Genomic DNA, 25,407 nt, shown 5'->3' with positions numbered 1-25,407 from the left:
AAAAATGAATATCTACCAAATTTCACCGAAAAATATTCACTGGTTTTCAAGATATTAGGCTTTTACTTTTGTTTATTTTTTTGGGATATCTTCTGTTCCTAGCGACTTTATTTGGAAGCAATAAATTGGCAGCCTTGAAGTGCGGCAGACGTTGCGCGCAAAGCAGTGCATAACGCCACGTGTTAACGATGGTTTTAGTCTAAAATTTAAAAATCGTTAGATCTCCGCTGACGTCACAAATTCTAAGGGGGAATTCCAATGCATTAGCCCCTTAGAATCCGAAAGCTGCAAGTTTGAAATTCCATATCTCCGAATTAAAGCATTTTTCGTCTTTCGATGTTGTGAGCGCCCAAACCGCTATTTGCAGGCCATAGCCCCCAATTTGGCTATCTCAACTCAAAACTAATGTCAATGTGGGATGGTCACTTTAATCGGTGTCTATTCATACCTAGGTCAGGTCACAAGAGGCCATCGAATGTCAGATGTGCCATTTTAATCATTTTTGTCGGGGAAAGTTTTTTTTTTAAAGCATTGGAGCTAGTCCCCAAAGGGATTTTCGCGATGTGTTTTGCTGAATTGTAAGAAATTGGAGCTAGTGTATGTACTGCTCAAAGTACACTATGAAGGTAGTGATAAAGTAAGTGAAGTTCACTGTCCGCTCTGACTGACACCAGCTGGCTGACCAGTGTCAGTCTGTCACGCGGCGCGCGCTGGCCTGCTACGTCTGCCCCGGTTTTTGTGTCAGCCACCAGGGGCGCCGCGGCGGCCCTCCTAGACGCGGCAGCGAGCTGATGTGATTTGACGTCCCTGGAATTGGGTGCGATGCGCGATCTCCCCGCCGTACTGAGCACTACTGATGGATGATTGTTTGATGATGTAATACGGCTGACTGTATCGTCAGAAAGTGACAGTCGCCGTTTTGCTGTAATTGTGTTTTTCCTTCTCCTTGTCTTGGTATGTGTCCGTAATGTAATCAGACGTGGCGCTGATCAAATATTGTCTCTGTTGCTCTAGCGATCGGTCAAAGAAGAGAGTGCCGCCGCTCCGTCAGCTGCGGTGCCAGTGACTTGCAGCAGTGACCTGCAGATCGGTGACCTGCAGTGGTGACCCGGTGACCTGCAGTGGTGACCTGGTGACCTGCGGCTGACGCGCCACGATGGCGATGCGTGACCTGCTGGACGGAGAGTGCGGCGGCCCGAACGCCGTCGTCAAACTCACCTCCCACCTCACCCGCGACAGGTGAGAACACCCTCCCCCACTCGCCTCTCACAGAACCGGTGAGAACCGGCGCGGCTTCCGCAGGGCGCGCGCATAGTCAAGATTTTGAGGCGCTTTTGCTCTGCTTGGAAAAATGGTGGCATTTTCAGGTGAACTATTCTTTTGATATTTTTCCATAGATAGCGAGCTATCTTTGCCCTTTGGCGTATGTAGGCACGACATAGGTAATTCAGTTATTATTTCTCGGTTGTCTGAGCTGCTATAATTCCGTAGTCTGTTAGCATTATTAGCCGGTTGTCTCCATGTCGGCAACAAATCCGCAGCCAGCAGATATAGCTCTACAGAGCATCCTGGTGCCCCAGGCCGGCTATTTCTGTCGCACTCCATGTTACCATTTTACCATTACCATTTTACCGGTCCGCTGAACGGCGCCTTGAACAGTACAGCAGCCCTGAGCTGAGATTGGCACTAACTGCCGCTACCTACCTTAGATTGAGCCGTGGGGTTTGTTTGTGTAAAGTGTGGCGGCGTGGGGCCCATTCGTCACCCCATCTGAGCGTATTCCGTTGCAGATCTGTGCGGACCTGTGCTGATCTGTACCCGGTCTTCCACTTACCCCACTGACCTCACTGACCTCACTGACCCCACTGACCCCACTGACCCCCACTGACCCCACTGACCCCACTGACCCTGCACTGACCCTCGCTGACCCCACTAACACTCACTGACCCCCACTGACCCCACTGACCCCACTGACCCCACTGACCCCACTGACCCCCCACTGACCCCCCACTGACCGCGGCTGGTCGGCGGGCAGGTCTCACCGTGAGGACGCATTGCGACACCTGGCTCCGGCGCCCGGCGCCGCCGGCCTGACCGCCGCCTCTGATGACCAGGTGAGGTCCGAGACCAGGGCCTATTTTAACATGTTAACTGGGGGGGCAAATGCCCCCGCACTCAATAGCATTGCCCCCCCAGTCGTCGAGATTTGCCCACTATAAAAATGGGCATAAAGGAACAGGGTGACAAACATACTACTGTGACTTGTTTTGCAATGGATGTCAAATGAGTCAGTCTGCAAGTAATGACCAGTGGTGGATCCAAGGGTGGGTCATATGGGTCATGACCCCCCGCCCCCTTGGGGCCCGGGGACACCACAGGCCTGCCAGGGGCACCACAGGCCTGTTGGGAGCACCATCGACCTAGCAAGAGCACCTAGGTCTGCCAGGGGCACGACAGACCTGCCAGGGGCCCCACCGACCTCGCAGGGGCACCTTGGGCCTGTCAGGGGCACCACGGGCCTGTCGGGGGCGCCACAAGTTTGTCAGGGGCACCACAGGCCTGTCAGGAGCACCATCGGCCTAGCAAGAGCACCATAGATCTGCCAGTGGCACCACAGACCTGCCAGGGGCCCCACCGGCCTCGCAGGGGCACCACCTTGGGCCTGTCAGGGGTACCACCACAGGCCCGCCAGGGGCACCACAGGCCTGCCAGAGGCACCACAGGCCTAGCAAGGGCACCACGGATCTGTCAGCGACACCACGGGCCTGTCGGGGGCACCTCAGGCTTGTCAGGGCCAAGGGTCACCACAGTCCTTTCAGGGGCACCACAGGCCTGTCAGGGGCACCAGAGGCCTAGCAGGGACACCACATGCCTGGCAGGGGCACCACCGGCCTCGCAGGGACACCATCGGCCTCGCAAGGGTATCATGGGCCTGTCAGGGGCACCACGGGCCTGTCGTTGGAACTTTAGGCTTGTCAGGGGCACCACAGTTCTTTCAAATGCACCGGCGGCCTAGCACCATGGTACCATGTTTGGCCGGGATCGCGATTCGGCGTATGTCGCCTCGCATTAGCCGCGCGTTTGCAGTCTTTTCGTGGTTTCAAACGTTCAAACATGGGATATGATGTTGCTCCCATGCATTAGGGTGGGTGTTAAGGTCACCGGAAGGTCAGGTCAGGTCATTTACCTTTGATGACCTGGGCTCACATTTTCGAGTTTTATATGTTTCTAGGCTAGTTTTTGGAGCTGAATTCGAATTTAGCAACCATTTGACCGTTTACGAAGTAGTTTTGGTGCCTTCGTAACATGTTACGAAGCTGTCAGAGGCGGTTGCCACCTACTACGAATACCCGGCAAAACCCCTGGTTGACCTGACCTGACCTGACCTGACCTGGCCTAAATGCATGAAGACATCATCTATGATCATAACTAACATGATATTCGTGATCAGCACCCCGGAAAAACCATAGCAGCCACCCTTTACGACGCTCTAACAGGTCCCGATTTTCCCGACTTTTGAGTCATTGACCTGACCTGGAAGGTCAACCGATGACATAGGACCTTAAAATTGGGTATCATCGGTTTCCTTTCATCACGGGAAACACGGTCGTTTTTTCCGCGAAGCTCTAGCTCGATCAGGGGCGAAACGGCAAGGGGGAGGGGTCCAACGGACCCCCCCCCCTAATATTCGTTCGCAGCTGGAAACACCAATACGGGCGAGGGTTAATGGATTATTAAAGACAATTTTTCAGGTTGCCCCCCCCCCCAGTCAAATTCCCTTAAAATAGGCTCTGTCCGAGACACCCCCCCCTCCCTCCGCCGGCCTGACCGCCGCCTCTGATGGTCAGGTGAGGTCCGAGACCCCCCCCCCCACACACACCCCCCCCGCCGGCCTGACCGCCGCCTCTGATGGTCAGGTGAGGTCCGAGACCCCCCCACACACACACCCCCCCCCCCGCCGGCCTGACCGCCGCCTCTGATGACCAGGTGAGGTCCGAAACACCACCCCCACCCCGCCGGCCTGACCGCCGCCTCTGATGGTCAGGTGAGGCCTCTGATGATCCTCCCCTCTCCTCCCCTCTCCTCCCTCAGAGGGCAGACGGGACGGGCTACGAGCCAAGCCCTGCCGGTGCTGAGCTGCAGGAGACAGCGTCATTCCCCCTTCCCCCCGCTCCTGTCGAAATGACGGCGGGGTGTTGGTTTTGTGGTGTCTGCCGGCGAAAAACGCCAGACATTTCAATATTATTCATTTTCTTCCTCTATATCTCCTGTCGCTCTCTCCCTCCCTCGCTCCCTCTCTCTCTCTCTCTCTCTCTCTCTCTCTCTCTCTCTCTCTCTCTCTCTCTCTCTCTCTCTCTTCCCCTCTGTTTCCTCCCTCTCCCTCCCAGCTCTCTCCCCGCTGGCCGTCGTCTCGGTGTCTCCACTCCCGGTCCGTCTCCGCGCTGGTCCCTGCCTCCCGCGCCGCTCGCCGACCGGCCCCGAACGTTGCGTGACCAGGAGCCGCTCGTAAACGGTCGGTGGTGAGCTCTGACTACGGCAGCGGCCCGCCGGCGGCGGCGGCGGATTGGCGGCGGTAGCCCGCACCGCCGATTGGATGGGTGTTTGACGAGCCGCTGCGCTGCTGTAAGACCGGAGTCAGTCCCAGACATGGGTGGATGGGAGGGCTAACATTAGGTCAAGTTGTGGGATGCAAGGCGGGGTGCTATTGAAGAAGTTTGTGACCATAGCCAGTAGCCACGTAGTTTGCAATATCGTCATTTTTTAGGAGAGATAGGATGGCTTTCATGAATATGATAGGTGATGTGCTCATAGTTGTTGGCAGCACCAGCATAAAACATTGCTATGTTCCTTTATCTCGATGGCATATGATTCGAGATGAACCCAGTCAACATTAAATCATACTTTCTCACTCACTCACTCACTCACTCACTCACTCACTCACTCACTCACTCACTCACTCACTCACTCACTCACTCACTCACTCACTCACTCTTTCACTCACTCACTCACTTAACGCTTTCATTATTTTGATTATTATTTTTCTCCTCGAATCGTGATTGGTTGATTAACGCCGTTTGTGCGTCCAACTGCCTTGCTAGTCAGTAAACTTCTGTGGAATGTGGTATCACGCCGTGGCAATCCGTTTGACACCGTGTCACACCTTGACACCGACACTCTGACACTGTGACTGTGACACTGACGTTGAAACACTGACATTATACCACTGACACCGTGACACTGACACTGTGACACTGACACTGTGACACTGACACTGTGACACTGACACTGTGACACTGACACTGTGACACTGACACTGTGACACCGACACCGTGACACTGACACCGCTGTCTCTCTGTCAGGTGGTGCAGGAGTTTCTGCGCGAGGCGGCGCGGCCCGAGACGCGCGGCCCCACCTCGTTTCGGATGGGCTCGCTGCTGCAGGAGCTGCGTGAGATCGAGCGCGGCGGCGCCGGCCGGCCGGTCACCGCGCCCAACGTGGCCCTGCTGGCCGCCGCCGAGCCGGCCGTGTGGGCCGAGCAGTTCGCTGCCGCTCAGAGACAACAGGTACGGACGGGGACGGTCGTATATAGACAACAGGTACGGACGGGGACGGCCGCTCAGAGACAACAGGTACGGACGGGGACGGTCGCTCAGAGACAACAGGTACGGGCGGGGACGGCCGCTCAGAGACAACAGGTACGGACGGGTATGACCGCTCAGAGACAACAGGTACGGACGGGTATGACCGCTCAGAGACAGAAGGTACGGACGGGTATGACCGCTCAGAGACAGAAGGTACGGACGGGGACGGCCGCTCAGAGACAGAAGGTACGGACAGGGATGACCGCTCAGAGACAGAAGGTACGGACGGGGATGGCCCGGCGGCTGGGCCGTCTGGGCCGAGCAGTTCGTTCGCTGCCGCTCAGAAACAGCAGGTGGGTACATAGGGGGATGGCCGCGGCGCTCAGGTAGATGGGGTGACGGCCGCTCCCAGCACCAGCTACGGGGAACGGGCCACTTGGCCGTGTGTGTGTCGGGGGGGGGGGGAGGGGCTGAAGGGGGAGGCTTAGAGAAGAGAGTATTCAATAGGTGATGAACAAATGCTACGTGAAATGTGAGTAATGTCTTTTGGAGACATCATGTCGTTTCCCATTCAAACAGGCGATATTTGGGAGAGTGGCTTGCGGTGATCAATCAAAGTGTGCTGTTTGACATGAGAATGTAATATCTAGCAGGCACGCCACAGTCAGAACGTAATAATTCCCTAGCACCGTAAAACCTTCGAGTCTAGATTGCGATTTCTTCGGCTGGCATTGGAATGTCGCGCCTCTCAAACACCGCTAAAACATAATGTCTCTCGAGTCGTCTAAATGTAAGTTGTGAATTGTGATGCAAATGAAAGTCGTCTAAATATAAGCTGTCTAGTACGGCTAAAATGTAAATCTGACTGTGAGGCTTTCCTAGCTTGCTGGATGTTTGGGTATGCTAAACATGGTTGAAACATAAGGTCTTACTGGGACAGTTGCAATGGAAATCGTTACTCACATGGTTAAAACGTAATATCTTTCTGGCGCTGTTTAAAGGAAGGGTGTCCCTGTAAAGATGAGGTGTAAGGTTAAAGGGTAAGAATTATGTATGTGGACTGTAGACCGTGAGGTCTGCCTGACGAGTGACGCGGGCAAAACATAAGGTATTGGATGTAAGCCTATATTGGATTGGATGTAATAAGACTCTTGGACTTTCGCTTTCACTAGGACGCTATATATTCCTGACACGACTACATAGAACGTTTTTTCACTTTCGGTGCGCAGATATGCATCATCTGCAAAGTTGTGGCTTCCGTATTCATGGTTTGCTGAAATTACCGTGGTTAAGTTAATTTAGGGGAAGTTGGGGCAATGCCGGAGTTGGGGCAAAGCCGAAATTCGAGATATTTCGAAAACCGTAAGACATGGATGCCACCTGTCAGTGATGCTCTGAAGCTTAAGTGACTACAATTATTGCATGTTTGTTACGAGTCGTCATTCGGAATACTTCGGCTGTGAGGGCGCCAAGAGCGTTTTCAAGGTACGCGTTCCTTGTACTACATGCGCCTTTGAAGCTGCATTTCTTACTCATTATGCTACCGTTTGTCTGGCCAATTCGGTCAAGTAATCTTCAGCATGTCTTTGCATAAGTGTGCTGCCTATTTGAAATTTATACGGCACGTTGAAAAGTTATGGGCCTGCAAATGAAAGTATGGCTGGCTGGGGTAATGCCGAAAACGTGCAATTACGCACGTTAAAGCACGCTACGTGGACTTTACTGCTGTAGAATAGCAACGCGAATTTTTAGTCACACAAATTACACTTTCAACCGACACAACGGCCTGTTACCTATAAGGAATTATTTACCTGGCATTTTCTTATTATATCACACAATTATAACTTCCAGTGTGCACCAAGCGTCCTCAAGCTCTTAAAACGCGTGTCAGCTTTGATAAATTCTGGATAAAGTTTGAGATAAAGTGGCAAAACATCAATGTCGGCATTCCCGTAGATCATTTCTCCCATTTTCGGCTTTCCCCGCAGTCCGGGGCAACGCCGAAAAAGTCACTTCTTTGATATTTTTAGTTTGTGCGCTTAACGGTATGCGAATTCATCAAATGCGCCTGGTATGTTTGAAAGGCAAAAGACTGGCCTCTCGAATGACGCCAACAAGAATAGCTTATGTTGTCTACCTTGCGTGCTACGGGCGTCAGAAAAAAAAGTATTCGGCGTTCCCCCAACTTCCCCTATTGTTTTATGATTCGCGGCATACGGGTAGATTGGACGAGTTTCTGTGATACAATAATATCGGAGCTGTGGGACTAGTTATCCGCAGCGCCCGATGATCACCGATGCTGACCAGGACGTCCGTGTGAGTAAGATGCCGGTGGTCTGTTACTGCGTAAGGGCTGAAAAGGGCCGTGAAGGCCCTCGAGATGGCCGAGAGAGCGGGACCGCAGCAACTGAGCCGCTGCGGCTCTACAGGACGGCGCGGCGGGTCGCTGACGGTGGGACGATGGACTGTCGGGTCGCTGACGCTGGGACGGTTAATTGTCGGACCGCTGACGGTGGGACGGTAGACCGTCGGACCGCTGACGGTGGGAAGGTAAACTGTCGGATCGCTGACTGTTGGACGGTTAACTGTCGGGTCGCTGACGGTGAGGAGATGGACGGCGGGTCGCTGACGGTGGGACGATGGACGGCGGTTTGCTGACGGGACGGTAGACTGTCGGGTCGCTGACGGTGGGACGGTTAGCTGTCGGGTTGCTGGTGGGACGGTAAACTGTCGGGTCGCTGAGCCCCAAAGTCCGACGTGTCGGAACGATTGGAGACGGCCGATCGCACCGGCTTACTGGCGTCACATGCTCTGGCGGCGGCCCTGTGAGAAGGGCCAATCGGTCGTCCGTGCGGGGTCGGACTGGTCGTGGGGAGACGTGGGGGTGGGTCGGCCGTGGGAATAGGTGAGGGACAGGTCTGAGTTTTGTGGCGGAAGTTGGGTAGGTCTGTGTTTTGCGGCGGTAGTAAAACGCTAGTAAAAGGCACATTTGCTGCAGTCAGTGCAGCATTCCGTCTGTAGACTGAGCTCTCACGGTCTCTCTGAGTCTGATTTTCGGCGCACGCGGCTAATGAGTCACCCGCCAGTGGCAAAGTTGGACGGTAGAGCGCCGCGGCGGGTGTGTCCCGGCGGGTTTGGACGCTTGGAATCAACGCGCCGCGCTGACAGACCTGTGCCGGTACGGTGACGGCCTGAGCCCACAGCCGTAAACTGTTAGCCCACGGGGTTAGGGGCGTACTTCAGGTGTCAAGCTGGCCTCCCTGTGGATAGTCCTGTGCTCGGCTCTGGGTCCGGTGAGCTTATAGTGGGCCGTCAGCAGTGGCTTTGCTACACTACCTTTGTTGCCACTAAAGCAGCTATATAATTAGCGCACTGAAAATGAAGGGCTTTGCTGGGTAAAAGGCGACATGTAGCGGCTCTTTTCTATAACATCCGGTGATAGAGTTATAAGTTTGCGAGTACACACGTTTGGAAGACGTTGTACGAATGCAACCCGTACGGGGTCCTCTTTGATTCAGACACCCATCTTTTTGTCTGGTTTTTGCAAGCGAAAGCGGCCATGACATTCCCTACAATGCTGAACTGTGGTCAGTGCAACGGCTTACAGATATTGTATATTGTTCATTTTGACAAATGAATCGTGTGTGTTCATAATCATTTTATCTGTATTGTATCAATGTATTGATAAAGAAATAATCGAAACGCGTTTACATTAAATACAGATAAGAATTTGATATCGTTTTTCATTTAAGTCTTAGATATTGTTGCGTGGTTTTGCGTTATGTGAATGCGATGGTCTTTGGGTGTAAAATATAACATAGACACATAAGCGAAGTAATGCCCTGGGACGTTTGCTACCCTGGGTGAACCTGGTTGTAGAACTGTTTTTTATAACATTTTTTACCCGCTGTTTTTGCGGAGAAGGCAGTTATCTGGGAGGTAACGATAAACGAGCCCAAACGTGATTCAGTTGGTTTGGGGACTGGGGAGTGGGGACCATACTAAATATATCTCGCCGGGCTGAAAGGCAATAAGCTGCACAGTGCACACTGCAAGACGCCTGCCGCAAATACAGTCACTACCAGTACCTCGTGCTGGGAGAATCGGTTCTGACGACGGGTGCAATGACGAGCCACCAGACATAATGTGCATGGATCTGAGTGATATATACATGATCCCGGTGGGTCTGAAAGCATAGGACAAACAAGGATCTAAGATCCCATTGGATCCCACATAGAAAACATCCTGGATCTATGATCTCATAGAATCTTACACCCAACCAAGAACCAAGGAATCTATGCTCCGAGTGGATCCCGGCTCCCGCCACATAAATCTGGGCGACTCCAGGTCAGAAGTGCCACAAGGCTATGGGTTGTGATGTGTGATCACATAATATCCCTAAAACAAAACCTTTGCGAATTGCGACGAAAGTTACTTGATAATTCCATTGTCGACACAAAAATTGAGCTTAGATTTTATATCTCACCGGATCTCCACGCAAAAATTCAGCTCAGATCCATGATCCCAATGGATCTCTCGGCAGATGACGGGGCTTGACCTATGATCCCATCGGATATGAGCTCAGGATCCATGGGATCGGATCCCAGGACCATTTGTTCGGATCCGTACACGTCCTCGACCAATATGCTAGCCCGTCTGCTGAGTACTGGCTGTGAGTATGTGACGAAATACCTCTCAGTTACATATATAATCTAATTGTCGTTCAGTTTGAAAAAAGTCATACAGCTGGGCAAACTTTTTTGGCATGTGGAACCCACCCATTTTGTGGAGCGGAGGTGTGCTCAAAATGATCTCAACTCATTAAAAGGCTATGGGGTTCCTTTGCAGTGTCAGAAGTGACTGTTGGCGTTTGGTATTTATAGTGCGGCAGCGTGGTTTCTGTGCCTGTGAGCTGAACTCTGTGCCGGGGCGCGACTTGTGGACGACTTTTGTGGCCTTTGCTGCGGGTCACCGGCCCCAACTCTGGATCAAAGTTCTGCAGATGGATGGGTTAGCCGGAATGCCTTACGATGCTGATGACCCGTGAAGAAAATATGGCTTCTCCAAAGGCGTCGCCTCGCATACCGAGTGATGGATACGATATGAATGAGCTGTAGATTAAAGCGGCCACCCGGACCGCTCTCAGCCGCCGGGATGAAACTTTTATCGGGCATTTACCACCCAGCTCTCGGCACAAGGGTCCGGACTTCAGACGGTGGTCTTAAAGTCAACAGTCAAGGAAGACGAGCATCACTGGCGTGCGCGATAATATAGCGGAGACGGCGGACGAGATATCGAAAATTTACCAACCCTTCCTTGTCATCACGCTAGGAACATAGTGCAGCCAGCTGTTCGCTGCCATTCCTTGTCCACTGGCACAGCGCTGTTAAAGGGACCCTCCCACCTTAACATTAGATTTGAGTTGAGATAGCCAAAATGGGGTCCCTGGCTCACAATTACCGGTTTCGGCACTCACAACATCGAGAAATGCCTTAAATCGGAAATATTGAATTTCAAAATTGCAGCATTTTGATTCAGAGGGGCTAATGCTTAGGAATACCCCTCTGAATGTGTGACGTCAGCGCAAATATCTGACGATTTTTAAATGTTTGACTAAAACGTTTTGTAGCACGCGGTGGTATATGCTATTTGCGCGCAACATCTGCCGCAAACGCCGCACTTCTGAAATAAAGTCGCTAGAAACAGCGGAGATCCCAAAAAAGTAAACAAAAGTAAAAGTCCAATATCTTGAAAACCGGTGAATATTTTTCGATAAAATTTGGTAGATATTCGTTTTTGCTCTTTCTGAACCTAGCGACATCACTTTCATGCCAATTCATTAACTTTTTTGAAGGTGGGAGGGTCCCTTTAAAAGAAAATTTCGGGCTACCGGGCACGTAGATTCAGTGATCGGGGTTTGGCAAATGAGTGACTGGGTCTCGATGCCGTTCTGATCAACGAAGCGTAGTTGAAAATTGCCCGTTCACTATCTCAGGATTAAGTGCCAAAAGTGGGGTTGAAGCTATTCTACCTTGCTTATAATTCCATCCTTATCGCGAGGAGTTCGCAGTTGCTCTGTATTTGAGGGTTCCGCTGCCGATGTGCGTTCCTGAATGCCTGCTTGTCCTAACTTGCGCCGCTGACCACTGCAGTCCGGGCCTCCTAAACCCCCAAATAATCACCATCATCATAAGGTGCCTACTCTCTACTGCTGTTCAACAATGTTGGCTGCTATCACTGTGAGTGAAACATCAATGCTCCAGATTGCTTTCCAATGCTCGCGAATTTTTTTGTTTTGCCATTTTGCCAAAACTCTAAAAGTACGCATTGCACTACGACGACCCAGCAACATTCCAACTGCTGCACTTTTATGAATAGGTATATTTAGTTTGATGTTTATTTCCTCGAATACCTCTGAGGCGGTACTTTCATTTGCCATTTGTTGATATCAAATATGAATTGAATCCCACGTATGCTATAACTGAAAAAAAAATTATAGTAAAAACGAAAACACGTATGTTAGATAACGCTTACGCCGAAGTTATACTGCCTGCATAACACATTGCATAACACAGTCGTCCAATGTTCTTTTCCTTACTTTAACTGTTAATATTTTGACATGTATATGATGCTGACTACAGTATACACTTTCCCCATTTTGATGGCTTCAACATCGATAAACCATTTGGCGGTCAGCCGTCCAGACCTGGCTTCGTGATTAGCCCATGCTGGTCAGTCTGACTCTAACTCCACTGTCGGCGCCGGCTGACTGACACCGGACGTCTGTTTCATTAGCAGAGTGTCCAGTGGACGCCGGTCGCCGGTGTGTCCGCCGTGTCCGCAGGTGTGTCCGCTGTGTCCGCTGTGTCCGGTGTCCGCTGTGTCCGCCGTGTCCGCCGGTGTGTCCCTCCCGCTGACTCCACCCCCTGCCCTGCCCTCAGGAGGGAGACGCTCAGACCTGGCCGGACGAGGTGGGAGCCGTCGGCGGCCCGCTGCCCACACCCGACCAGCTGGCCGGGCCCGGCATCGCGCCCCCCGTGCCGTGGACGGCCGACCTGGCGCCCGTCCGGCCGCTGCCGCGGTGAGTGATACGAACCCATTACTGCGGGCTGTGACATAAGCATACACTGACCAGGGCGCTGGGAGGAAGTGAAACGCACGAACCATACTGCTCTCGGTCTATTCCTTTCTCCCCTTCTCCTCCTCCTCCCTCTCTCTCTCTCTCTCCCTCTCTCTCTCCCTCTCTCCCCTGACCCCTCTCCCCTTCCCCAGCCGTTACTCGCGAGGGGACACTCTGTCTCAAACTCTCTTGTCACCCACGCATTCCGTCTGCCTCATATTCCGGTGCCAGTGGCGCGGCTTCCATAACTCGCTGGCAATAAGACGCCGCTGTGTGGGCCGCCGGGCAGTCCCGGTGGGTTCCTCTCTGGATGGGTACTGGGTGTGGGCCGCCGGGCAGTCCCGGTGGGTTCCTCTCTGGGTGGGTACCGGGTGTGGGCCGCCGGGCAGTCCCGGTGGGTTCCTCTCGGGGTGGGTACCGGGTGTGGGCCGCCGGGCAGTCCCGGTGGGTTCCTCTCTGGGCGGGTACCGGGTGTGGGCCGCCGGGCAGTCCCGGTGGGCAGGGCTGCGGAGTCGATGGATTTTCGGCGACTCCGACTCCGACTCCGACTCCAGCTTTCAAAAACCAGCTTCGACTCCGACTCCGACTCCGGGCAGAATTGTCGACTCCGACCGACTCCAACTCCCGACTCCGACTCCGCAGACCTAGCAGGGCTGCGGAGTCGACAGATTTTCGGTGACTCCGACTCCGACTCCGGCTCGGGTTTCTAAAATCGACTCCGACTCCGACTCCGACTCCGGTCACAACTGTCGACTCCGACCGACTCCGACTCCGACTCCGACTCCGACTCCGCAGCCCTGCCGGTGGGCACCTCTCTGGGTGGGTACCGGGTGTGGGCCGCCGGGCAGTCCCGGTGGGTTCCTCTCTGGGCGGGTACCGGGTGTGGGCCGCCGGGAGATCCGTCCAGTGCAGTGAACAGTTCGCCCGTCTCCTGGCAGCGGAGGCGTTCGGTCGCCGGCGCGCGCTATTGACTGCCGCCGATGTAATTAACGCGCGCCGGCGCGCCGGGATGTGGCCGGGACGGTCCCGCCGGCTGCTGGTGCGCGGCAGGGAATCACACGGGTGCGCCGCGCTCCGCGTGCCGCCGATCATAGTGCCCCAACTTTGGAGCAGTCACCGGCGGGGCCACCGACCGCTGACCTGCCGAGAACCTGACGACACGTTATAGAAGGGGCTGTACAGGAAAGGAACTATCGAATTCTTTTTTTCGACATAGTGCGTCCTTTTTATTGCACGGGCAATAATCCAATTTGTCAAATATCAGAGTGGGGGATGTTGGAGCTTTTATGTTCTCTGTTGACCTAGCTCAACAAACGGCTGAATGGCTTTAATTATGATTTTAACGAGCTCTGGATTGCCGTTTCCGTTTGTTACTACGTGGTCCGGGAGCCGAGATCAAGCGAGGGAAAGTCAATTTGTTGCTTTTTGTTGTGTTCAAAGCACTGCCACGGTTCTGACTTCTGAACCAGTTGGTAACACTGCTGCCAGTGTGCCGGCTCGTTGCCGTGTGGCTTCCGAGTTCAGCAGGCCGGGGGGTTGGGGGGGGGGGGGGGGGCAGCCACGTGTCCTGGCGACCGGCCGACACCGGCTCTGGAGGGCCGTTGAGCGGGCTGAACTGGGCCGACCGCCGCCGGACTGGGCTGACCGCCGCCGCCGGCCGCCGGAAATGCAGCACCGGTGCGGCGCGCCGACCCCCATCCCGTTCCCCGGGCGGTGCGGTCCGGCACGCGGCCCGCCCTGATTAATCGTTCCGCTCGGAGACCTGACAGCCACCTGGGCCGCCGACCCGGCGCTCTGCCGCACTCTGCGCGCTACAGCTCCCAATGTCTGGCGTTTGTGGATGCACCGTTATTTTATCAGTCTATTTTGCATGCTCGAGTTAACTTCACATGCACTTGCTAACTCAGTCTTCGAAGTTTTTGCTGGTCTCTGGTATTATTTAGCTCAAAGCTCTTGCGTTTGTGACATCCCTTTAGGATGAGACATTTTCTAAGAAGTTGAAGTGCATGCTGCATTCTGCCAATGTAATTGAAAGTGGTAAGAGGCAGGCATCAAAGTTGAACTGGTTGGACGCCAAACAACATGCTTGCCCCTTGTGATCCGCCCTACGAACTTTGGCGTGTGGCATAGTACTCAGCTGTGATTCAATAACATAGCCGAAAATTGATGTGACAGACCGGACTCGAACCGCCGTTTTTACCTTCTCAATCTTGTTTCTCGACGCCCCAGAATAACAGCGGAAACCGACCAGTCTGCATTCCCAAAATATTGTATTCCATTCTCTGTCGTTATTACGTATTGGGGTGCTGGGTTCATGCGCTCCCCCCTCTTTTGTATGTAGTCGTAGAGTCAGGTTTGTAATGTTGGCTTTGATTCTGGGAGAGAGGGACTGCAGGTGCACCAACAGGAAAGCTCACTTTCGTCTCGCCCCCGATTGACCGAGAGATGGCTCCATATTCTAAAACCATGGCTGTGCATATTGTGGGCCGTCAGTACCAATGTTTTTCCCCGCATATCAAATATATTTTCTTATATGTGGCTTCATGGGCTTCAACTTTGCAGCCAGAGGAAAGGAACCTTCGAAATTTATCAGCCAACCAACTTCTAATCGTCCGGACAGGTGCGCTCTCACATTACATAACGCCGGTAACGAAGCAGTCATCTCAACAGAAGCACAGACGGTGGCTCAATAATGGATCCCCATCGAGGGGCCAAGCCAGAGTCGGGCGCGGCAGGTAGCAGGTGTAGCCGTGTGGTGTTATTGCCTAATGCCCTTTGAATCGCCCACCACCCGGCTTATGTCAGGTGCAGGCTATATATGGACCCATTCAGATCTCCGGCAGGTCTAGTTTACTATTTGTGGACGGTATAGCCGTGGGTCTCCCCCCAGGGACATTTCTGCAGACATATTGAATTCGTCATTCATGACCGCTGTAGAAACATATTGTTTGATATATATTAAGGTGTAAGAACCTTGAATGAATAACAGTGTAAGAGTCCTTCATGGCACATGAAACATATTTGTTGATAGTTATAAAGGTGTAAGAATATACTAGTAAAATTAATAACAGTCCCTCATGGCACTATCGTTGGGCCAGTGATACATATAGGTCTATCACCTGACGATGACAAGGATATTTAATGGATACAAAAACGGATCCCACGGTCTACTCACTAGACGGCTGGTGGTGCGCATTTATTCGGTCGTGTTAACCCGGCACCGCCTGGGCTATTTCCGTACCCACATCAGCCTGGGGGGGGGGGGGGGTCGGATCCGACCCCCCCCCTGTTATCTCGAGAACCAATGGTCGTATCGAGCCCCGCGAGGCGGCGTTCGAAAGGTCTCTACGAGACCTTCCCAAAGCACTCTTAAGATTTTAAGATTGAGGTCAACTTTCGGGTCAAGGTCAGGTCAAAGGTCAAATTCAGGGGTTTTGCATGATTAGGCTTACGGACAGCGGAATCGATAGCTGCTGCTCGAAACTCACCACAAATGACCTCAAAGACCTAGTGAAGGTACCATGTGCGTATAGGGGTCATACTAAGTACGGGGCAAGGTCAGGTCAGGTCACGAAAGGTCACGGTTTTCACTTTCTGCTACATGGGCGTGCGACACATGTTTTATGGCTTATTTTTCACGCCAAATCCGATGGTAATGGTTATATGTGACCCCAAGTCACTGTGCTGGTGACAAGTGTGCATTGAAAGCATAAAAAATCGTTTATACCATACATAACTAAACGAGGGCTGAGAAAAAAAGTCAATTTTTCAACTTAATATTTTTGACATAAAAATGCACTGTTTTAGACGAACTTTGTCCCAGGAATCTATTGGTGCCATTTGTTTTCACATGCGATGTTCAGAAGTGCCTCTAATTCGCGAAAATGCTTATGACGTCACCATGCCCTATGCATGTTGGAGCTATTTTTTACAATTTGGGGGTCAAAAATCAAGATAGAAAGTTGTAATTTGGGACATCTAATGTTCTAATAGAGCTCTATAACATATATTCCGGTTTTTTGGAAATTCTCAAAATTTTGGATTTTATTAGCTGTTTTCCAAAAAATATAGTTTTTTGGATTTTTAGGGGTAAAAAACGCATTTTATGGAAAATCTGAGATAGCCATTTTAAAGAACTCGTTGAGCTGCGTCTTTTCATGTCCTTAATTTGCAATTTGCTTAAAACCTCGATTTTTTGCGATTTTTTAAACATTTACCATTTTTTGACTGAAAACGCCATGTAGTTACATCACTAAAATCGATATATCTCAGAAATTTTTGAAATTTTTTTCTTCAAAATTGCACAGGAGACGTCAAATTGATGGGGGAGAAGGTATGCGAAGTTTCAAGTTGATAGCGCAAGCGGTTCATGAGTTATTCAACAAAAACGGAGGGGGGGGGGGTCGGATCCGACCCCCCCCCCCCAGGCGGTCGCGGGTTAATATGCGATCGTATTTATCTGATTTCTTTGCGTTACCGCAGTTACGCCGAATATGATTTTACTATCCACATGATGAGTTTCAAAGGCCGAGCGTAGGGAAACTGCACCATTGGGACGTGAAGCGGGCATACACCGCTGGCATCAGCAATCAGTACGAGGATATCACCCGGTAATGAACCGTCAGCACCAGTTCACTCGGCGCCGGTGTCAGATTCCATGGCGTCACTGGCGCTGCTCGTGCGTCCGGTGAAAGACTGGGAGGCACTAAAGGCACTCACATGGTAAATGCGCTCTGTCAGAGTCGTTCCGGCCACCGTGCGCAGCCGGCGAGGTTATATCACCTACTTAGTGAGGTATGTGAGCCGCTGTGCAGCGTCCCCTGTTTTACCGGACATTGCTACTCTATTGCATAGTTCATGGACCCACGGTATCGTCGCGTTACTCAGTAGTGCAGAGTTAGGCTCGGGTGTGTTTTTATTGTCGCTGTCGTCATATTTATCGCTGGTTGGACATTCTTCAAGCATTCCGTCAGTTGTCCCGTTATGTTATGTACATTGAACCAACACTTGATACGAGGTGTTCACAAACCAATAATTTAGTAATCAACCATAAACCTCTGAACACCCCGTGTATAGAGGTCTGAATCACCAATTCACGAACTTTACTGTTACAACCAGAACTGCAGAGTTGGATGAACAGCCGGAAGTCACTCGGCAGTGGCGCGGGAACTTCTTCCAGACTGGGGGGGCTGAACCATAATAGAGATCAACCTAGGGTACCCCCAAATCTAGTTTTCTCACCGGTTTTAGGCCACTTATTTTTTAGACCTTGGCCTTTTCAACAAAAAAAAACGAAAATATTTGCAAAAAAGTCAGGCATTCCGTCTCAGCTGAGTGAAGAAACTACCGTTTTGGCAACCTGGAATAAAGGTTTTAATCTGCCAAATGAGTTGCCGAGCCAGTGAAAGAGCCAAGAGGTGGATTTTTCACTTACATGCTTTCTTCCTTTGTGACCTACAACCCCTAATTTGGGGAGGACAAGCTGCCTCAACGGTTTCTGTCTCCTGACCTCATGAAAAGTTGTGGGGCACCGCCCCACGGCCCCAGAGCTGTGGGGGCAAGCTTCCCCCACTGCCCCCTCCCCCGGTTTCCGCGCCTATGTATGAATCTATGAAATTATTTTGGTAGATTTCCTATTTCGATTCCTCCAGCTGGGGGGGCTCAAATACATTACGAGCCCCCCAGCCGAAAAGTTGGAGGGGCTCAGCCCCCGCTAGCCCCCCCGGTTCCCGCGCCACTGTCACTCGGAGTCAACAGTTCTGACCGGAGTCGGAGTCGGAGCTGATTTTTGGAAGCCGGAGTATGGGTCGGAGTCGAAGTCACCGATAACCCATCAACTCCGCAGTCCGCAACCCTGGTTATTATAGCTCATTCTCACAAGCTGTCCGATGCCGACGCGCGTCATAAAATGACACTGGTGAATGGCATTTGTTCATCACTGCAAATGCTTGTGAAGAGTAAGATTGCGCGAATCGAGTGGGCCATTGGCCACGAAGCTCCCTAATTCGTATGTGTGTATGTGTTTTTTAATCTGTGCGTGCGTCCGAAGTAACTTCGAGCCTCAAAAGATCATACGGACCAGGGTTGTATACCAATCAAGTCGATTGAATTGATTGATTTGTTTCAACGCGTATTTTGAGTTGATTGGATTGAGTCGATTGACTTTCGAGATGACTGGTTGACTGACTCGTTTGACTTTAGCGACTAATTGACTGATTTGATTCCCGAAAATTAGAGTGACTCGTATGATTGAGTCGATTGAATGGAAAGTTCAAATAAGTTTTAGTTGACGAAAAATAATGACACCAATTGATGACATCAAAGATCACAAAACTACACTAAAAACTGTTTGTCATCACAACTGCAATATGGGGTAGATGGCCAAATAAAGAACAGGGCCTAAACATGAACAGCCAACTTTGACTTTCAACTGCAATAACTGCTCCAATCCTGGTGATAGAACCTGGCGATGCACCTACCTACCTTTCTGCACTCAGCAGGAAACGATTTTATTTAATCCAGATGATAAAGTGCAAGGCCCTATATACTAATAAAGTGTGATTAATTAATAATTCACATCTTCACATCTCCTCAGAAACAACCCACTGTGACTGAACTCTATAAATATCTGAAACCCCTACAAAAATAACTGAAACAAAAGCGCCGTTTTCGTCTCGCTAATTACGTTTCCTTACCTAACTAATAGCTAATTTGCTGCATTGTTTAATTTGCAGCAGAACGTTTGTTGATCCTTTTCTCCTTAGAGCCTAAGCATAACATATTTAATATATTTCATTTTCCTTAAAATATTTTACCGAATATTATTGAGTGGTTTTATTTCAAATGAAATAATAATTAAAACGAAATTGGTGTTTTCCAACCGATTTATTATATGATGATCTACCATACTACATGATAATCAATGACGTCATCTTACCAAAAAATCAAAAGACGAAGAATAAGGATTTATAAAAGCTTAGCATACTTAGGTATTGGCAAAACGTTTTCTTTGCTTCGCAGTCGCACCGTGCCTAATTTTCCTTGTTCCTACTTCCTTTGTCCTTAACTTATCCTGTGGTTCCAGAGTCCCTGTCCTCTCCATTTCCTTTTAAATATATTTTTAATTCTCACCTCTATCCCCTAGTCCTAACAGTTTCAAATTGTATTGCAATAAAATGTTTTGAATTCTCATTACATGCCACGTCCAGAGTCGTGGACCGCTAAATACCTCAAATCTCTTCCTTCCCAATCTGACAACATCCCACGTCTCAAATGCACATTGTGTGGAAAGATTTTTAAGGCTGCCCGTCAGTCTCTGTCTAACCGAAACCGTCACATGCAGGTAAGATAGTTATTTCTATTTCTCTATGGTTAATATGTTATTGATGCATATTATCCATTAAAATAGACATGGTGTAGGGTAAATGACCAAATCACGAACACTGCCAAAATCCGAGCAGTCATCTTTCAACTGCAATATCTGATATTTAGTGTAAATTGAGTTGGAATATGGCCAAAATTAAATTGACAACTTTTAGGTGAAAGGTGGTGATTTGGGTTAAGGGGCGACTCAACTACTGGGTTATTTTGCACCCATTAAATGAAACTTCTGCTCCAATTCTACCCATTGAACCTCAATATCATGATCCACCTGTCCATCACTAGGTATCCTTCCTTATTACATAGAAACTTTGAATGGCATGGCAATTTATAATTTCAAATTACAATATTTTTTATGTTTCTTCTGTAGGTAGGTAGGTAGGTAGGTACACCAGACTGCTATGGACACTTTTCCAAGTTGGTGGGGCAAAAAAACTAATGTATGTCTTGGTTTGAGTCGTTTGATTGAGTTGATTGATTCCTTTCATTGTCGCGTTTGAGTCGATTGAATCAATTCCCGAAAACTGCTGTGACTTGATTGATTTGATTGGTTTCCCAAATTTCTCGTGATTGAATTGATTGCTATTGATTGAGTCGTATACAACCCTGATACGGACTGTTGTTTTTTCCGGATACAGTGTGGGTACTGGTTTAAGTTGGGTACTGCTCCTCTCATTGCACAGCGCGCACTCTACCTAACTCGAAATCCACTCCGCCTTACTTACCATCGAGCATTGACATTATTTCCACGGCTGCTGAATTCAGCGTAGTCTGTTAATCATTGGACTTCGAGAGCTGCAGCGTAATTCCCACTGGAGTCTGAGGTTTTCCAAGGGATCCGGATATGATCGAACACGGTCTAATCGTACTTTTGACACGCCAAACAGCACTTCACTCAGCCAACAGTCAAAGTACCTACACCAGAGTTTAATCCGCTGGCTTAGATACACACCAGTGTCCTCTTATAATAGGTAGGCGGAGCACGCGCCATCCGAAATAGACGCACTTTCACTAAATTCCTCAGGGTGCGCCGACTTTTTAGAACTCCGCCGTGCAAGCGAAATTGTTCGCTCTATAATTGAATTGAGTGTGGTTTGCCACACATTATCCGGTAAACACTCCACATCTGGTGCGCAGAAGTGGGCAAAACCAGCCAGCTGCTGGAAAGTGAGTTATTTGCTGTAAACACATCTGTATATAATTCGTCATTGAAACAGTCTGGTAATGCGGGATGCCGTGCTGAGGATACGGCAGACGGCCTCCAATTAACACCAGTCAACTGAACGCTGGGGCAATACTCACTGGTGCGCTCCGATGCGCCGCGGTAGCTGGTAGAGTGATAGTGTTGTGACGGGTGCAGTGTCACTCGCGCTCACCGGGTTAGCAGCGCTGTCACACACGTATCGCGAGAGGGTCGCGCTGCCAGTCGCTCCACCAGGAGGACAAGGCTGTACTGATCAGTTGTCCAATCGGAGGGACCATATTGTCATCCACATCATCGCGATCGGGAGGACTCATTCACCTCATCGGACGGACTCATTCGCCCCATTGGGATCATGACTATCACTTACCCCCACCGCGGTACGTTTCCCTGCCAGTCCTAATCCTACAGCACTGATGAGCCCAGTGTGGCCGACCCTGATCGCCTGCCTATGTCGGTGTCGCAGGCGCCGCTTACAGAGCTCTGCCGTGAAACGGACTGCCCAACCGCCTCAGTCGGACGAGCGGCCTGTGGCGTCGGTGGGTGGGCTTCAGGATCTCTTTACATGCTGTCGTGTCCGATTTACGCAGCAGCGCACACTGTACGCGTTTTGGCGATTATTGCCGGCAGTTTTAACCGTTTGGAATATTTAGTGTGTTCGTATGTCGAGCTGGGTTTTTCAAAGTCCTTTGAAACTTTTGAGACAGGAGAGGAAGTCGGTTCTTTTCTCAGAATGCCAAAAGAACCTTTGTATATCCAGGGAAGAAGACATGTCAGACTTTTCCTTTGTAATGTGTCATAGTGCACTGCAAACACTGTGGCTTCTACTCGATTTCATCATTCGACGGGCATCAAAGGCACTATGTTCATCCAAACTTGACGCATATCTGACCTGACCTGACCTGACCTGACCTGACCTGACCTGCAGGCCGCCGGAGAACCCGCTGGACGAGGTACGGTGGGTCGGGTCGATCAGTACCGGCCTGACCTGACCTGACCTGACCTGACCTGACCTGACCTGCAGGCCGCCGGAGAACCCTCTGGACGAGGTGCAGTGGGTCGACCAGTACCGGCCCTCGGAGGACGCCGAGCTGCAGCGCACCGCCGACCAGATCCTGGGCTCCGTGGACGACCCCACCTTCTCCGGATCCGAGGTACGCCACCGCCACCGGTCACAGGGACCTCACATTGGTCGCAGGGACCCCACCTTCTCCGGATCCGAGGTAGCCACCGCTCACAGGGAGCACACATCCATCATTATATGTATAAAGTAGCTGAATCGTCTGTGGGGAAACATCTCGTAAACGTGTCTGAAAATAGCCTCACCGTTGAGTTTTCGAGCCCAACCCCGGTTAGGCACCAATTAGGTGTCACAGACTGCCGCTGTCGGCAGCGCCGTCAGCTGCCGGCTTCCATTGTGCTTCAGCATCACAGGACGTACCAGCGCGCGAAACGTCCCATTGTCTGGTGTGGGGATGTAATCGTGGATATCCAACCAGGGATAGCTGTCAAGTGTCACCTGATATGGCCCTCGTCCGTTGTCGGCCAGTAGAACGTTTTCCACTCCCCACCCCTTACCCCTGTATGTCTCGTTTGACGATAGCGCGTAATTTGGTCAGCTCATTCTTCAGGTGCCTTTGTATCTCTCACTGTTTATTTTATTTTGACGTTTCAGTTTATGAACTTTTTGGCCAAGATCCGGGACGGAGAGGTGGAGGTGCCGGAGCCGGCCACAGCGGCGGCAGCGACGGCAGAGGCTGGCGGCGACCCGGCCGCGGCCGTCGGTAGGACAGGATGGGACGGGACGGGACGGGGTGGGACGGGACGGGACGGGACGGGACGGGACGGGACGGGACGGGACGGGACGGGGCGGGGCGGGACGGGATGGGATGGGATGGGATGGGATGGGACGGATGGGACGCAACTGAACCTGACGGCACAAGACGGGCCGGGACGGAAAGAGACGAGACCAGCTGGAACGTAGCATATCTTGGGTAGGACGAGGCTTGGTTGGGAGAACTGAACAAAAGTTGGAAATCACGGTGGCCATGCGTATTTGTTTGGTCAGATATGTGCGATTATTCTCGTGCTCTTTGGATTCGATACGTGTCTTCTCTGTGGTTGTGCTTATCCTTGACACAATGTCTCTCTCATTTCGTCACCTGTCTCCCTGCTACCCATTCCCAGCCGAACGGGTAGCAGAACCCAACGGTTCCGAGCTACCCGTTCCTCAGCCGAGGCGGAGACGGTGGTTTCTCTCGCTCATGTCGTGCGCTGCCTCCCGGTTACCCTTACCCTGCGCTGTACTCCCCAGCCGAGGCGGCGGCGGCGGCCATTTCTCTCATATGACGCTCTGCCTCCCGGTTGCCTTTACAGCCGAGGCGGCGGCGGCGGCGGCGGCTGAGCCGTAGGCGGTGGTTTCTCGCTCGCCATGTCCCGCGGCTCTGCCTCCCTGTCACTCGTTCCGTGCGCTGTGTTCCCCAGCCGAGGCGGCGGCGGCGGCGGCGGCCGAGGCCGAGCCGGAGGTGGACTCTGCCGGTATGACGCCGCGCGCCAGAGAGGAGTTCTGGGCGCGCCTCGAGAGGGAGTGGGCTGACCTCTACAAGTCGGACGAACACCCGTGGCTCTCCGACTACACTGACCACTTCAGCCTCCAGGTGAGAGGAGCGGGCCGCTGTGAGCGATTGCGAGCAGTCATGGACCTCGCTGTGAGTGTAGCGGGCCTTACTGTGAGGTGAGGAGTGTAGTGGGCCTCACTGTAGTCTGGTGGGAGTAGCGGGCTCCCCCTGCGGTGGTCTGGTGAGAGGGAACAGACCTCTCCGTGGTGGGTTCGGGCGCGACTCTGTGTGTGTGCTGGTGGGGGGGGGGGGGGGGGAGGATTCTGGCAATCTGATTTTTTTTTCGGACACATCGCTAGTGTGCTGTTTCCGAGTTATCTGTTCTTGTTTGCTCCCAACGTATATCCATCCATCCACAAAGCCATAAATAGAATTGTGTTGAAGTACCAGATCGAATCGACGCACATTTTGTGAACAAAGGTGAGGCGTTAACAGTCATTGCTCTCATCGTTTTTGGAATGTGCAGTGCGCACTTACATCAGCTAGACATGTATGTATAGCATATTCCAGTGTGCGTTGTGTTCTATTGTTTACATATGGTCCGTGTACGTACACTGAAGAGTGAATAGCTGTTATTCATACAGCGAGATTTTTCTTGTTTTGGATGTGCGAACTTCACTTCAAAGCTTTGAATTTAATTGTTATCATTAGCTGCAAATAGTACTAAAAGCTACTCGTAGTTTTTTTTTTTTTTTTACTGAAAGCAGCTCAAGACGGTGGGGTAAATTCGTCTCATTTGTTCACGCCGAAAGTTGAACAGGCGCCTTTTATGTTTCGCTGGTAGTGAAGTTAGATGTAAGGCCACGCTCCAATGTGCTCTTTATGTAGGTGTTATGCAGGTACATACTCGACCGCTAGGAAAGGCACGAAGTTCTCTATTGAACAGCTCGCCCTGACCAAAGTTAAAGGTAGTGTGCCACCTTTGAAAGATTTCCCATTTTATTTTTCCTAGGATAAGAAGCTTCTGTTTTTACCAAATATCGCAAAAAAAATCAAAAATGGGCCTGGAATAGTGCCTTTTTCGCCTAAAAGTTTATCGGTTTTTAGATATGTATAACAACTGTAGTGGGCTCACCTGCAAACAGGCGTCGGGCAACAATCCCGAATGCGGCGCACTTGTGACAATAAGCAAAGGTCATTATAGTGTTACGACCATACGACGTACGGGAATGAGTTATCAGCTGTCTAATCGTAGACAACACAATGTCGAGCCTTAAACTGTAAGCCCGTATTGGTATTGTTTCTTTTATTTGGCTGTCGAACATTATTTATGGTTTGAAATATGATTTTATGTAAAATAATTGATATGAAAAAGCCGTCTTATAAGTTATGACCCCATTTCACCACACGCAAGTGGCAGAAATGACAATGATCAGCTGACGCATTTTTCTTGGCCGAAGTCAGAGCGCGCGGCCCGACGCACCACGCGTATTTGGAAATTCCGACCTCGACGAGCATCAGAAGCCACATAACAGGCGTGTTCGAAACCGCAGGAGATGATGATGA

At 51.1% G+C, this 25,407-nt stretch overlaps 1 protein-coding gene across 1 annotated transcript in view; it reads left to right on the top strand.

Moving 5' to 3' along the window:
* Positions 1-905: 905 nt before the first annotated feature.
* The window catches only part of LOC122393756 (peroxisomal targeting signal 1 receptor-like), a 50,838-nt gene continuing 26,336 nt past the window's right edge, over positions 906-25,407 (top strand). Inside the window, exons 1-7 of the mRNA XM_043390088.1 lie at positions 906-1,239; positions 2,036-2,114; positions 5,361-5,564; positions 12,524-12,663; positions 22,308-22,437; positions 22,959-23,067; positions 23,768-23,940. Coding sequence (XP_043246023.1) covers positions 1,157-1,239; positions 2,036-2,114; positions 5,361-5,564; positions 12,524-12,663; positions 22,308-22,437; positions 22,959-23,067; positions 23,768-23,940 — 918 coding nt within the window. The 5' untranslated portion in view covers positions 906-1,156. The remainder of the gene's footprint in view (positions 1,240-2,035; positions 2,115-5,360; positions 5,565-12,523; positions 12,664-22,307; positions 22,438-22,958; positions 23,068-23,767; positions 23,941-25,407) is intronic.

This window comes from Amphibalanus amphitrite, unplaced genomic scaffold, assembly GCF_019059575.1.
Source record: "Amphibalanus amphitrite isolate SeventyFive unplaced genomic scaffold, NRLGWU_Aamphi_draft 000552F_arrow, whole genome shotgun sequence".
Lineage (NCBI taxonomy): Eukaryota > Metazoa > Arthropoda > Thecostraca > Balanomorpha > Balanidae > Amphibalanus > Amphibalanus amphitrite.
The sequence above is the reverse complement of the archived record's forward strand: the minus strand, read 5'-3'. Positions and strand labels throughout refer to the sequence as shown.